At 42.2% G+C, this 15,050-nt stretch overlaps 1 protein-coding gene across 7 annotated transcripts in view; it reads right to left on the bottom strand.

The window, feature by feature from the left end:
* The window catches only part of RhoBTB (Rho-related BTB domain containing), a 319,208-nt gene that overhangs the window by 12,631 nt on the left and 291,527 nt on the right, over positions 1-15,050 (bottom strand). For all 7 annotated transcript variants that reach the window (XM_050193352.3, XM_072286083.1, XM_055061279.2 and 4 more), the window contains 3 exons: positions 12,661-13,089; positions 8,460-8,608; positions 8,214-8,348 (listed from right to left, as the gene is read on the bottom strand). In XM_050193352.3, coding sequence (XP_050049309.1) covers positions 8,219-8,348; positions 8,460-8,608; positions 12,661-13,089 — 708 coding nt within the window. In that variant the 3' untranslated portion in view covers positions 8,214-8,218. The remainder of the gene's footprint in view (positions 1-8,213; positions 8,349-8,459; positions 8,609-12,660; positions 13,090-15,050) is intronic.

The raw sequence follows: 15,050 nt of genomic DNA, 5'->3' as shown, positions 1-15,050 counted from the left end.
CCGCAGCACAGATGAAATTGGGTTGCTGTAGCAGCTAACAAGGATTTTTGCAGTCAGGTACACATGTCTGTGTTGTTTATTTGCAAACACAACCTGTCTTTCCTTAAAGGGCCCCTAAACAACCTCTTGCATGTTCTTACAAATTTAAAACAAATACGCTCATGACATAGAGAATGCTGTGACCATCATCTTTGGTGAATGCAGCAGTGCTACGCGCCCTGGGAACACCAGAAATTCAAAAAACAATCCCCTGCTGCTCTCCTTTTCTGGTGCCTCTTTCACGTGTTGTGATGTCAACAGGGTGCTCCAGGTAACGTCACCAGGTGTAAAAGCTACCGATTGGTCGGTCGTCAAAGAATGACAGTGCCAACATGACAAGAGCCGACTCTGTGTTCCGAGAGTGGAGGAAGGCTTGCCCATCGCGCACCACCGAACCTTTTATGAAGCTTCCATTCAGTCAGCTTCACGAGTCATCTTTATAATGGGTTACCAACTAGCCTGGTCCCACACAGTGCTTCATGAGGAGGGTGATTAGGGGCAGACAATAGAGGAACCTTTCTTCCGGCATGCAGATGCAAGATGTAGCTTTTGCTGCACTGTGTAAAGTTGTTGAGTGTATGTGACAAGGGGGAGAGAGCACGAGTAGGGAGGGTAGCGAAGGAGAGCTAGAGACAGTGGCAGCTGCACTTTCACTGATCAAACACCTGCAACTTAGTTATTACTGCACCATTTCAAAATATTATTGTGGCTATATGTTCATACTAGTGCACATCCGCCACTATGTAACTAATTTCCGAGCTCAGGGTTGTTGTGGGGCACTGTGGCTGTGCACATACATGTTCACAGTGCTACTTGTTTACCACACTATGTGTAGAATATCAGTTAGACTGATATTTCCTTTATTAAAAATCACCATAGGTCATTGCCATGATAGCTGGAACTACTGTGCATGTATTTTAAGTGCCCTTACCAGATTTGGGAAATGCAAACCAACAAGCCCAGAGCATAGATTACAATTGTGTCAGCAAAATGTTACACCTATGTACGCCGCAGAGGCAACAGAAAATTCAAGCAAATGTTTGTGCACCCTTATTCTAAGACCAGCCAGCCTCACCTGTAGCAAAGATGATGTCAAGAGTATCATAACACGTCAAATAATACATAACATAACATGTTACACATCCTGTCTGCAGTGCACCAAAAGCCAGTGACAGCATGAACAACATGGTAATGCAGAGTACAAGGTCACCACCATAAATGTGACACGTAGCAAAACACAAGACAGAGGGTGAAAAAAAGGGATGCAGGGCTCATGACCACATGTGCTTTGAGCTCTAAAATTGGAGGAGGTCATGGAGTACAGTCAGACACTGGTTAAAGCACTATGAGAGCCTGTGGGGAGAGTACCTTGCCTTTTTCACACCATCATCTTGAAACATTTCATTTGTTTCTACGTCAGCTATTAGTAGATGCTTTTATGAAAATTGTGCAACAGAACTCTTCCTGTGCAACGCTGTGAAACTTCCAAAGTATAACAGAAATTTCCAACTAGTAGGTGCCTGGTGAGGGGCCTTTTAAGAGGAAGGTTTATTTAGCTCAGGGCCGACTCCAATTTCTCAATTCGGATACATGTGAAGTGCAGCAAAACTATCTTTAGACAAGAAGTAAACCGATATGAATTAAATTTTAAAAATTTAAGAAAGAAAGCTGATTTCTACCAAGATGGCTTGGTGGCGGGCTAGTTGGTAAAGCATCTTAAGGGTTAACAGCGCACACAGACAGGGACAGAGTGAAGAACAACAGATCATTAGCGCTGTCTCCTGTTGTTCTTCACTTTATCCCCGTCTGTGTGTGCTGTTAACCCTTTATGATTTCTACTGACTTTGAAAGGTGAATTTCAATGTGGGACATTAATCTCTTTATAAGAACTTCCAAAAAAAAGGTGAACTTCAAAAAAAATTCCCGCAGAAAGTCTACAATACCATAACTTTACACAACCACAGATATGACAATTCTGTAAACTATCTGTCAGATCATATAAGGAAGACAAGACAAATATGATGTATGCAATGTATTAATATACAGCACGCATGAAATTGTTATGTTGCTTGTGCAAGTTCTGCTGAAGTCTTACTCACAAATTACTGCTATATTTAACAATTTTGTTTGCTTTAGATGTTAAAATATATGCTGTTTACATACTTGTGATGTCACGTATTATTGCCAAGTTACAAAGTTATGAAATTAATGCTTTTTCTTTTTGTACTTTTCCCAGTTTCGGCAATTTCTGTAAAAATAATAAAAGAAAGATTGATAGCCGAAATAAAGAACTCTCTCCCTAGCAGTTGGTAGATTTCAACTTTCTCTTTTATATACAACAAACCCGATCAAAATTGCTTCAATCAATGCCAAACAAAACAATTGCTCTGTTCACATGTACTGTGGACTACAGATAAACAAAACCCGCTTAAACAGAAATGCCGGATAAACAGAACAATGATATTAACTTTGGCTGGCCGCCCATAGGCTCAATGTTGGCAAACTTTGCAAAAAGATGGGTTGCAAGCTGTGGTTAAACAGAATTCTAACCGGAACCATCACCTACAGCATCAGCATATGGAACAGTGAACACCTGCCAAACGTGAAATGGTGATTCTATAAATAAGGAAGAAAATGCAATCTATCAGACATTTGCGTGAAAGGTTATGCAAATCAAAGATGTCGGAATTTGCAGCGGTGTTTCTGTCATGAGGACTTCTCTATAATGATCCCCGAGCAGCAAGAGAGCCCTACAGAGTAGGTCGTATGTTGCAGTCAAGCTGGCACTGCTGCTTCATTAACACCACCAGGAATAAGAGACCTTAGATGATGCCCTTGTTACCTGCTTTGAAGAGACAGCTGAAAATATAATCGGTGAAATTCATGGCGAAGACTATGATTCAATTGACGAAGGCATAGATATTACTGTTCCAGTGCGCATTACTGTTTTGAACCCGGCGGCAAGTGATGCAGTTGAAAGTCTGCAGCACTATTTTGAATGTGATGACCGCACAGAGTTATTGAAAATTTTTGTGCGCGTAAGCAACACCTTGAGTGAAAGAAGCGACAATATTAGAAGCAAAGCACTGTAAAGTCTTCCTTTTCACCAGAGTATTATGAAAACACTAGGACACTTTAGGAATGAAACAATTTTTGGTAATTTTTGTGTCCTTCGCCTAAATGAAACTTCGGATAAATGGAATACATTTTTCTGTACATTCGAGTTTAGTTTAAGCAGAGTCTGCTGTATTCAGATAGAAGCGCACAAGGTAATGCTTGCTCTCAAAGACCACACTACAGGTGCACTTGTCGGCACATGAAAGCTTACGCCCGCGCGCCTTACGTTTGCCACACCATGCAAGGAATGGTGGTTTGAACATACAATAGCGCCCACTTGGCTCACTATTTTCACCGTGGTAGGCATTGCTTTCTCATTTTTGTGAGGCAGCCAGATGGCAGCCAGAGCACCAATATTTGTCTAGAGAAAAAATATGTGCTCGCGCCGTGCTCTGACGCGTACAATCTGTCCTGCACCATCTGTGCATGCATAGGCACGGAGGCACAAGCTTTCATGCACCGGCAAGTGCACACGTCATTTGACTTTAATGTGCTCTGCCACAGGTGGAATACTAAAGAGCGTTAATGTCACCTATTCCAGAAATTTTATCACTCTGCTGCTGTTCATATATCTTCTAAGGCGAGAATCCTGATATTACCATGACCAAACATTACTCTTACACATGCAGCAGGAAACCTACAATATCGCTATAAAGTGGAATCTTGGGAATTCTTGGCCATATAAATTATGGCTAAATTTGGTGAAGTTTCATTCTAAAATAAAATGGTAGAGAATTTCGCCAAAGCAAACCGACCATTGAACAGCACTGCTGTGGCATAGAAGTTCACTGCATGTGGGCTTTTTAAAAAACTGTAAGGCTTTCTTTTAAAGAGTGAAAAAAATATCAATGCAATAGACGGTACACAGCAAACAATCTATGTATTAAGGGCTCTTTAGAGCTTTGGTATTGCAAATATATGCCTAAATTTTAAATTACAGTGCTAGTTCATTAATCATATATATATTATTGTATTAGCTGCCAAAGAAGAATGCAAGGTAGATGTAGAAAAATTATATTTTTCATTTAAATACACCACCACATTAAGCTTGACCTTACCTCTTTTTGTACAAATAACTATTAAAGGGACACTCAAGTGAATTTCGTTGTCAGATGTATGTTCAGACCATGTTGCACAGACCACTAATGCACCATTCTAGCATCTTTCGTGAGCTCAACGCAAACGGATTAATTCAGAAGTTGGGCTGGCCTAGACCAACCTGACTGCATTTACATGCATTTTGCAGAACAAGTTGAGCGAGTCAACCCGCTCCTCATACTTGGGCTGTGTAAGCCCACCTTCGCGCTCCCTTAGCCCAACTCTAGGATTTACGTAAACCTTACCAAACTTTGCCCAGACAAGCCAACTCATCCCAACTTGTGCCGAATTCATGTAAATTTAGCTTCTTCCTGTGCACAGAGCTTTAATTTATTTATAAAATGTGGAAGGAAAAGAGATTACTGGTGATTCCATTGGCTGAGCTGCTGCAAGCCACAAGCTAATAAGTAACATGTGCATGGTTGGTTGATGCCTTCATATTTGTACCGAAACTCAGAGCAACTATGTTTCTTGCATTTATAGAAGGTCATCAAGATAAATTCGGAGCTTTTTCGCATTCAACCTGGCAACAATGCAGCAAAGATAACCGGCTGCATTTGCCCTGTATTGCAACTTCATTCAACCACCAAACACGCAACATATAAGGAAGTCATGACTTGCTCAACGATGAACTGTAAATTCTATAGGAGAGCAACAATACTTGAGTTGCATCGCACCAAGACGCCCCAGCAAATTATCTCATCACCTGGCTACAAGAAAATGCAAGTGTACCACATTGCCAAGATTGCCAAGGAAGATGTCACTGCAGACAGAGTCCAGCATAAAAAGCAAATAAGGAGCAAAAGAACAACAGAATTCTGCCAGATACTGAAGCAAACAATCAGCCAAGACCCTGGACTCAACATGAACAACCTCGTAAAGGCAATGGGCATAGTGAGGTCCACTATCAGTTTGGCAATGCATGAACACCTACACTACACATCCTTTGTACTAAGAATCCGCCAAGTGTTAAGTGAGAAGAACTATAATGATAGAAAAAAGACACAGGCTCTCCCGAAAAACCTGAAGGCCACCAGCCTAGGCTTCCACATTCCCGGATGACAACTTCATTCAGTAGGATGGTTAACTTCATATCTGCCACATAAGGCCAAGAACACACAAACGTTGCTTCGTGACAACATGCCATACCACTGGTCCGAAGACTTGTTGCCCTCCTTCAGCCATGACTGCAACCTGCCGAACTACTACATGTGGGATGTCGTTGAGGCAATGGTCAACACAAAATAGGTATCCATAAAGTAGCTGATGATGAACCTGGTGGGAGGTCTGCATGTCTGCCGCCATTTCAGGTCTAGGCGCGAGATGGTCGTGGCAGCTGATGGAGGTCATATTGAACAGTCTCATATTTTTTTAACAACAGAGTTTTGTATGAATACACTGATTTTGTTCTTCTACTTTGCATGTTCTTCTCTGCACATAGTAAATTTTCCTTATTTACCTCAATACCCTGTATATATAAGAATGTTCATATGCAGTAAAGGCTTGTTAATTCACAACTCATTAATTTGAAATTTCAGATAATTCGAAGTAGCCGTCACAGTCCATCCAACAATATATTGAAAGCAATATGCAACACACCTTGCTAATTCACACTGAAATACGCACTGCCACCGATAATTAGCACTCCGCGCCATCATGGATGGGGGAGAGTGCTAGTGCGCGGGAGCACGGCAACGCGGCCGTTGCCATGCGGGCCGTGCAGCTCTGCTTTTTCTATCAGCAGCAAGGACGATAACACCGTCGCCGCGCGCCATGTTCTTTGTGAACGAACGAAAGCATGCGAGGGTGAGCCGACGAGCGCAGCTCAATCTCGCGTGCGCAAGCGAGGAAGGCTGGGCGGAGCACGCCTTCTCCTGTCACGCGCAAGACATGGGGTTGAGGTGAGGGAGGGAGAACGTTCTTCTCCGGCGGCAGCTGCTGCACGTTCACACCGAAGGCAGAGCGGACAAGCAGATCCGGCCAAGCGGCCGCGGATTTTCCGCTTTGCGGAAAATATGCAGCCGCTTGGCCGGATCGCGCACGAACCGATTTTTTCAGCGCGGACAAGTTGCCCGTTTGGCCGCAGCCAATCAGAACCCGACACGGCGGAAGCGCTGGTGAACGAATGTAAACGAATGTCTTTCTCTGGGCTTTTCCCTTCTGTTCTTGAAAAGCGTGAAAACGGCAAGTTGGGCCAGTTGGTTGGGATTCATAGTAAGGTTTGTTACAGCGCAACACAAGACAAGGACAAAAGAAGGTATAAAAGGACGACACGGCACCGTGTCGTTGCTTTATAGCTTCTTTTGTTCTTGTGTTGCGCTGTAACAAATCTTGAAAAGCGACTAGACAAGTGGCGAGTAAAATGCCAATGATCTCGTCTTCTTCGTCTGAGCTCATCATTTTTCAGAAGTAGATAGCGGACGGGAGCGCGCCAACCCACGACGAAAAAAATATCAAAAGTGCGCGTACGAACCCAAAGTGCCGCGAGATGGCGGCATGTCCCTGAAATTGCTAAAGAAATTGCGAGATGCTCCGCCTTCCCGGCGGCGCGGGCAGCCAGACAACCCAGCTGGTCTGAACAGGCGCGGGCGCTCGCCGCCTCGTTGCTTTGAAAATCCACTTGTCCGCTTAGACGCTCCGCTTTCGGTGTGAATGTGCCTTTACAGTGCAGCCATGCGGGCACCGTATCTTCAAAGTGATCTGCGATGCTTGCAGAGTGCGCGCAGTGCCGGTAGCTTCGTATGCGAAGTGCTTTCTATGTTTCATTCCTGTTGAAGCAAGAGCTGTACGCAGGTCAATTCGCTCACTGCTACTGCCTTGTTTCCTCACTCCAGTATTTTTCAGCGAGTTTCCGCGGTCATCGAGCGAGATGTGTTCAAGCTTATCTGTGCACGCTTATCTTATCTGCAAGCTTATCTGTTCAAGCTTATTTGCTATCACAATCGATGCTTCACTTTTCGGGCGAAACTGCGACATTTTTTTCTTCGCGCCAGTCAGTGCGATGAACATGCGGATGCCGCAAGAGCCATCTCGACGTCTGGCACGTCGGACCGCATTAGCCGCATCCGGTTACGTTGGCTGTGCCAGTGATTCGAAGTATAGACATTGTTGTTCATGCCAACGTGATGTAGCGTGTGTGCGCCACGATATGCTCACACCACGTTAGACTACATACACGCCTTAACCAAATGATTTTTTTCTCTGACTTTCATTAGTTAGAATTTTGTATAATTTGAATTTTCATAGCATCCCTGCGGAATTCAAATTAACGAGCTTTTACTGTATATCTACATCTGTGATGCTTTAAAAAATGCAAAACAAGCAAGTTGCTTCTCATAATGGGTGCCAGGCTCCTGTGCACACTCGGGAGAGATTTTGTTCAAGAAAAGAACCATGTGCTGAATGTCTCAAGTGCCTCAATCTTTTAATCCACCTCCGTTCTGGGCAACAGTAGCTAAGCCATGTAACTAGTTGAGCCAAGCCAAAGGCACTGCACTGCTTTTGAGTGGCATTTAGTGCATGATGAGATGTACTGGAATAAGAAAAAAAGGACTCTTTTCAACCAATATTTGTTGAGAAACATGCTTACATGGATATAAAACCTGCAAACTAAATATGGTGCAGGATATGTGGATTCAACTTTTCAAAAGCAAATAACTTATAGAATTGTTTTTAGTGCCCTTTAAAATATATATATCTTTTTTTCATGATGAGCTAAATGAATGAAGCAATGTAACAATGACGTCCTACAAAAAATAGACAGAAAGAACAGAAAAGAACAAAACTGCTGGTGGCTTTTCCAGATGGTTGCTAAAAATTTTTGGTGTCAGCCACGCAGAAGGCCTCTGTAGCTTTTTTTATTTGTTTGTTTGTCTGTTTGTGTCTTTCCTTTCTTTAAACATAATGCTAGTTTGGACACACTGTATGTGTTACAGTTGATTTATACAAAAGAGACTTACAGAGGCTAGGCCTGGCGTTTCGGAACCTTGGACCCTTTGAAGGAAAATGGGCCAAAGCAGATCTTCTTGGCTGGTCTCTCATTGTTGCTCTGTTCTCGAATGGTTCGCTGGTAGAACTCATCTTCCTTGATGTACCTACAATTAAAATAAAAAAACATGAAATGCTGGTGTTCACAAAGGTGCAAAACCTAATAGTAAGTGCTTAACAGATAGAGAGTGCAGGAAGGAAAAAGATATAGTACGTGCCATGCTGGAGGCCAGCGGTTTCGGTTTAAGTAGGCCTGGTTCTGAGGGTGCAGGTTGCGCAGCCGCTTCAGGTTGTTCTGCAATACCTTCTTGTAAGTGGTGGCAATTCGGTACAGGCACCAGTCAGCCAGCTGGTCTGCATTGTGAATCTGCATGAAATAGATGCTTTATTAGCTCTTTCTGTACTGCAACAAACTGACATCATCAATGCGTTTCATAATATTTACCTGACTATATTTTAGCCTGTGACGGGAACCTTCATAGTGAGATAACATTGAGCAGATTTCGGGTTCATTCAGTATAGATAATGAAAGAAAGCTGGAGCATATATGTACTCACATTTCTTTTACCGCTGGAAGATTTAGTTGTGTTTAAAAATGTTAAGTTTGCACAGCGCTGTGTTTTTCTTTTATTGTAGACCCTTCTCACAGAGTACTTTACGCTAGGGGAATGAAATGCTGCTAGTTTGTGCACTGCCCATTGCCTCAGATGAAAGCACATGAATGCAAAATCATTACTACCCCTGCTACTGTGCGATCAGCTGTTGGAAATGCAACTGAGCGATTGCTAACGCACTGTATTCCAATCATGCTGCAAAATGTGGAATGGTACAGGAAAAACGTGTGCAGTAGTTGGTTGCAAAAATAGTGACCGGAATATCGAAGTATGGAATGAATCTGAATGGTCAAGTTCCTAGACTGCTGCTATGCAAGGACTGCCTGTGTTTCCTGCCCTTCATGATGCATGGCTTTCCTCGAGGATTAAAATATTAAAAAGTTCATTCATCCACCACTGTTGTATCATTAACCTCCAAAGAAAAGACTTCAACCTCAGAACATTGGCAAGAGTGAGTACCGCTTGTTACACACCGACAAAGAAGTAGCACCGCTTCCTGGCATATAGTAAGTTTCTCGCATGCTATCAGCACATATCCACCCCATTTCCTGCTCAAACTTATGCCCACTCTATAGGCCACATATCAGGAATAAGTGAATGGGCATACTATTGAATCAATGTGCCGAAGCATGGGTGATGGCGATTACACTGACAACACACGAAAGTTCAAAGCTGGACATTTTGTGAAGGTCTACTGAGTAAGTGAGTGACTAGCAATAATATGTTTCCACTACAAGTTATTACAACCTACAGAAAATCTACATTTGAAACCTTGCATTCAGTGCAAACAAATCTATCACAACTGAGCATACCTGCAAGAGAATAGGCAGAAAAGAAACAGCCAGAAAGGGACCACACCAAGGAAAGTTACCGAGTCAGTAACCTGAAAAGCCATTACTGCTTGAAAGTGATTGCCAAATAAAGAACAAACGTGATAGGACACTGCCCCTGATTAAATTCAGAAGCAGAAAGTTTAGACAGCTTCAAATACATTTCTATCCCCGCTTCTATTGCAAGCACCATATACGCTGCTCACACCCTTTGGACAAGGTGTAATGAGCTCTGAAAGCACTTGCACGTCCTCTGAAGCTATGGCCAAAGCTTCGTGTCATCCACCCAGTCACCGTCTACGATATCCACCAAAACAAAGGTTTGCTGAGCCACAGTGGTCTCATGCACATTCATTTTAAACATGGAAGCAACTGAGGCAAGCAATGGACTGGTCCAGATGTGATAAAACATGGTGGTGCCTAGGGGATTGCCATGAAAAGGGTCTATATTTACAAAGCGCAAGGGAGGTAATGTACTGCTTCGAAGCCACCTTCATTTAGTGAGGGTGACTGTGAATCAGGGTTCAGTTACTGTTAGCATGGCTACACTGACTTTCAATGAAGAATTCTAATATCATTAATGGGTATGTTTAATATTCCATTTGTGTGCAGAATGGAAACAATACTCTGCATATGTATGGGCAAAAGTGTAGACTGAAATCTCACATGAATCCATACTTTTTTTTTTTTTCTCATGAGCTCATCTGCAACCAAGAGCAAACTGAAATTTTGTGATAAAGTTATATCTTTAATTTGTTTCCCCTTTACGAATAATTGAGTATTATCATAAATTAAACCTAATCTGTAATTAATTTGACAGTTCAATTAAATATAGTTCATTTGCCCTATACTTTACCTTACCTTCGCTGTTGGTTAGCTTCACTGGTCGTTACTGAAAATTGAGCTCCCAGTTAGCTTAATACGAATATTATATCAAGGGGGCCTCAACTCAGGCAGCCTTGGTGCCCTGATGTAATGTGTACTTATAAGCCAGTTGTCCACTCTTAAGATCACATACTTTGCAGCAGTTTAATGGATGTTCCACATCCTCCACCGTTGTCACAACTGTAATTAGCAAACACTCCCCACATGTGAATAAAAACCCGATAAAATGAATGGATTAACCGCTACTGCTGTTATTTCTATTGAAAAGTCATCAAATGTGTTAAGTGGGGGCTCTGGGTTTGGCTCCTGCCAATGGTGAAAAGTTCCTTTCTTCCACTCTTGTTTATGCTTCATTATGAATGTGAAGGTCATCATAAATTTAACCATTACCTATAAATAGTTCAACAGTTCTACTAAAAATAGTGCACAAAACAAAGATGAGGCCTACCTTCTTGAAAGCAAGTTACTCTGGGTAAAAAGGATATAACTTTAGTAAGAAAGCAATTTGCTGATAATAGGCAACTATAATTCACTCAACAGCTCCACTGAAAATGACTGCCTCCCTGACGCATCATTTTTCTTCAAAATTTTCGAACAGAAGGCTTTGAAAATGAGCACCAAATCCAGGAACTGTTATTGTGCACACAAAAACAGCGATGCTACAGCTCCTGAAAGACCACTTTATTTTTTTTTATACATACTGCAGGCCATGGTTAGGCCCAAGCAGGATTGAAGAACAAGTATAAATACAGGGTGTTCTTTTTTTTTACCATACAGATCTTTTATTAAAAAATGTAATGAGCACAGCATGTGGCATTTTTCAGACGAGCTCCTAGACAAGGTGGACGTAATTTGCCAATAATAATGTCAACTTCAAAAGGCTAATAAACAAATATTAATTATGTTTTTTTATTAGTGCCTTCAGGGCAGTTGCCTAAATAGCAAATTTGAAGGCAGTCGCATTATGATGCACACCCATTTTTTTTAATATCTTGAAAATTGTACTTAATTCAACATATTCATCATCAAATTCCAAAGGTCAATCGAGGCAATATCAAGACTGAGCGCATCCCACTCACTTCGCATCGTACGGCAATTCCCCTTAAAGAAGTGTGTGGTGAAGTTTGAATGATACCATGCCATGGCAAATCCTGACACGACACGGAGCTGCACATGCTTACCAGACGAAACATGCCTCATCAGCAGCTGCCGCAACTGGCCGAGACGTCCGGTTTCCAACTTCCTTGCACTTGTCACGAGGCATTTTGGTCTGATATCATAGCGGGACTGCCTTTTCTACACTCTCGCAGCACTCAGTTTTCATATTGCCTGGATTTATCATAAAAATTCGATTATGAATATTTCAAATTAGGTGCGACTTTCAAGATTTTTAAGAAATGAGGGTGTATTAAAATGTCACTGCCTTCATTCAAATTTGCCACTAACTGCCCTTAAGGCAATAAAAAAAGTTAACGAATACTTTTTTTGTTAATTAGCCCTCTGAAGCTCACATTATTAGCAGCAAAGTATGTCCGCCTAGCCTACGAATTAGACTCCAAAAATGTAATGTTCGCTGCACTTATAGCCTTTTTATAAAAATTATGAAGTCTGTATTGCCAAAAAGAATAAAGCACCCCATAGAATACAATAAACAGCATGTTAAGCCATGGAAGACATGGAGAATATCTAGCTAGTTTCTTCAAAAATAAAAGCTATGAAATGCTTCATAAACACCACTGTCTGAGCCTTGTGTCCAGTGCAGTGCAAAGTGCAGATGCGTGTGCAGATCCCAGGCCACTTTTAACAGACACCTTTTGCTTCACCTTGGCATCGAGCTTGTGATTAGTAGTCATGTGGCTGAACATTATTTTACTGGCTCTCTTTCTTTCTGCCCACATAGATTTCGCAGTTTGCCGAATTATGGTGAGATGGAGCACATTTATTCAAGGATGCTCTTAACTTTTTCCTAGTTCATGCAAAGCCCAAACATGGGCATTCCATGTTTATGTACATTTTCTAACCATTTGTAATTAAGGTGCAGATGCTAGTGAAATGCTCATCCTGTTCTTTCGCATTGTTCTTGTGCTTACCTGGCAAGGTTCCAGGAGCTGCAAGGCCACTTCTGAGACGTCCATAACATCCTTGGGGACACCAGCCACCTTCTGAGAGTCATCACCAGCTTTCTCTGGGGAGTTGGTCAGCCTTTCGGAAGAGCCAAGGGGCTTCTTTGACTGTGCTTCTCCATTGCTCTCCAAGGACTCACTAGCCTTTTTATAGACATTGCTGGAATTTTTCTGTAATGTAGGTTCCTCCTTGGCACTAGCATATCGGTCGGTTTCATTGAGCTCTTGGACAACTCTTTCTTCAATGAGTGCCACCAGCCGTGGCAAACAAAGCTGGTCAGCAAGCTTGACAAGCTCGAGACAGTTGCTGGCATTCACTTCATTGCACAACGAGTCCTGGTACAGGTATGTCAACAGATATCGGAAGCACTTACAGCTGACACCTGGAAAGTGCACCTGTTTTGGGGAAGAAAAACATGTGCACCTTAATGTTTATGCTATAAGTGGAGACTCCAGACATACCATATAAAAAAGTCACTTCAATGTCAACAAAGTGTATGGTCAAAAGAAAATGATCACTAGCCTAAGGTTGAAAAAAAATATAAAGATAATTGGTAGTTTTGGGGCTGCTACAGGTTCACTGTTCACAGCAACGAGAAGCATCAGAGGGTACGACTATTTATGCATTCAGTGGCACAGGGTGCGCATGTATATCTCAGGCAGACTACTCTGCATTCAGTTTGCCACACGTGTTGTCAATTGAGTACATAAAAGTTCAAAAGCAGATGTAAAGATAGACACTTCTTTGTTGTGAATACACCAGCAGAATCCCAATCAATGATGTAGTTAGTAGACATGCGATGGTCCACCAAGGCATGCGAGCTTTTGTTGCCTTTCCCGACATTGTTCTGGTACTGCTGAATCCTTCTTTTAAATCTTCCACTTTCACCTATGTAGAACGAGCCACAATTCTTGCACGGTATTTTGTAGATTACGCTGGGAAACCTTGTGATACAATGTGTTGTTTTAATTGTCTTGGCACGTGGGCGATTTTTACATCGTGTGTGCAAAAGATTCTTGCAAGTGCCTCGCTGATTCCTTGTGCATAGGGGATGGCTGCACGCCTCTGCTTCTCTTTTTCCTGTACCATTTCACAGTTAGCAACTGAAGAATGCAGTTCTTGCACATCCTCAGTAGCTGGGAAAGGCAGCAATTGTTGGACAGGTCCTGTTTTGCCACAGCTAACTCTTGTTTGTGCTGTCCAGGATCGGAGCAGATGCGGAATGTGCGGGAGAAGAGCGCAGCAGTAATTTTATCTATTTGCAGTTCATTTTATCTTTATTTTGACTATGTGCCATCTTCACTTGACGAGCTTTCGTCATACACTAGACTACAACCAATGTAAAGCACCAACACTATTTTCAAGCAACTACTACACAGTAGAGCAGTGACATAATCCGAGCAGGCCCAGTGTGTGTGCCACACATGGAGCATTAACAATGCACAAGATCAGTGAAACTGACTGTAAAGCAAATTCCAAGCAGAAATGTGTGACTTGCATGACAATGCTCCCACTTCTGGCCTTAAAATATTTGGCATGTTCCCTGCTCATGCATGACCACTTTGATTGAGCCATGGGAATCACAGTGGCTAGCCTGACTGCTGCCAGTGGTAGAATCCAATGAGTTAACCCTTTAAGTGCAGTGGACAAGTCTTGCTCGGTTACATTTTTCTCTTTTTTGCAAAAAAGTGCCAATGACAAGTTTGTCTCGTTCATGTGTTTGGGTGCTCTTTTCAACCACTGGCAATCGGCTGTGCTCATCCAATCCATTTTGACGTTCTGGCAAGTACTCTCTTTGGCCCCCTGCTAGGAGGCCAACAGACTCCATTCGACTGGCAGAAATTTAAAAAATAGTGGCTGCCACTCGCGTTTTGCCGAGCCCATCATAAATGTGTGGCTTTCATTTGATTGACATGATTTGCTTTTACACAAAAGCATTGACAGTGATGGCAGTGTTCTTAGTGCTATAAGCACATGCAGTGATTCTGATGTCGCCGAATACGACGATAGTTTTGATACAGCATGGCAGTGGACAAAGTTAGATGGATGGAACATTCTGCAAGCATTGTATTTTGAAATCTGTCACACAAAAGCAATGTTCTAATCCTCCATAGCCACACTTCAAGTATACTATGACTTTCTGCTTTTGCAAGCCTTTCAACAAATGTTTGCCCTAACTGTACCTGTAGCATCGAGCACTTGTGGCAGAACTGAACTCCTATCAACTCTGAAATTTCTAGTAAACATGGTTCTTGTTAGTTCGTATTTTCACAAACAAGTTGTGAATTTACTACCCCTATGTTATTTTCAAATCTGAAAAAAAAAATTTGCTATCCAGATGTGTAATAAAAAAAAA

Source organism: Dermacentor andersoni, chromosome 1 (genome assembly GCF_023375885.2).
Source record: "Dermacentor andersoni chromosome 1, qqDerAnde1_hic_scaffold, whole genome shotgun sequence".
Lineage (NCBI taxonomy): Eukaryota > Metazoa > Arthropoda > Arachnida > Ixodida > Ixodidae > Dermacentor > Dermacentor andersoni.
Note: the sequence above shows the minus strand (reverse complement) of the source record. Positions and strands in the feature narration are given on the sequence as shown.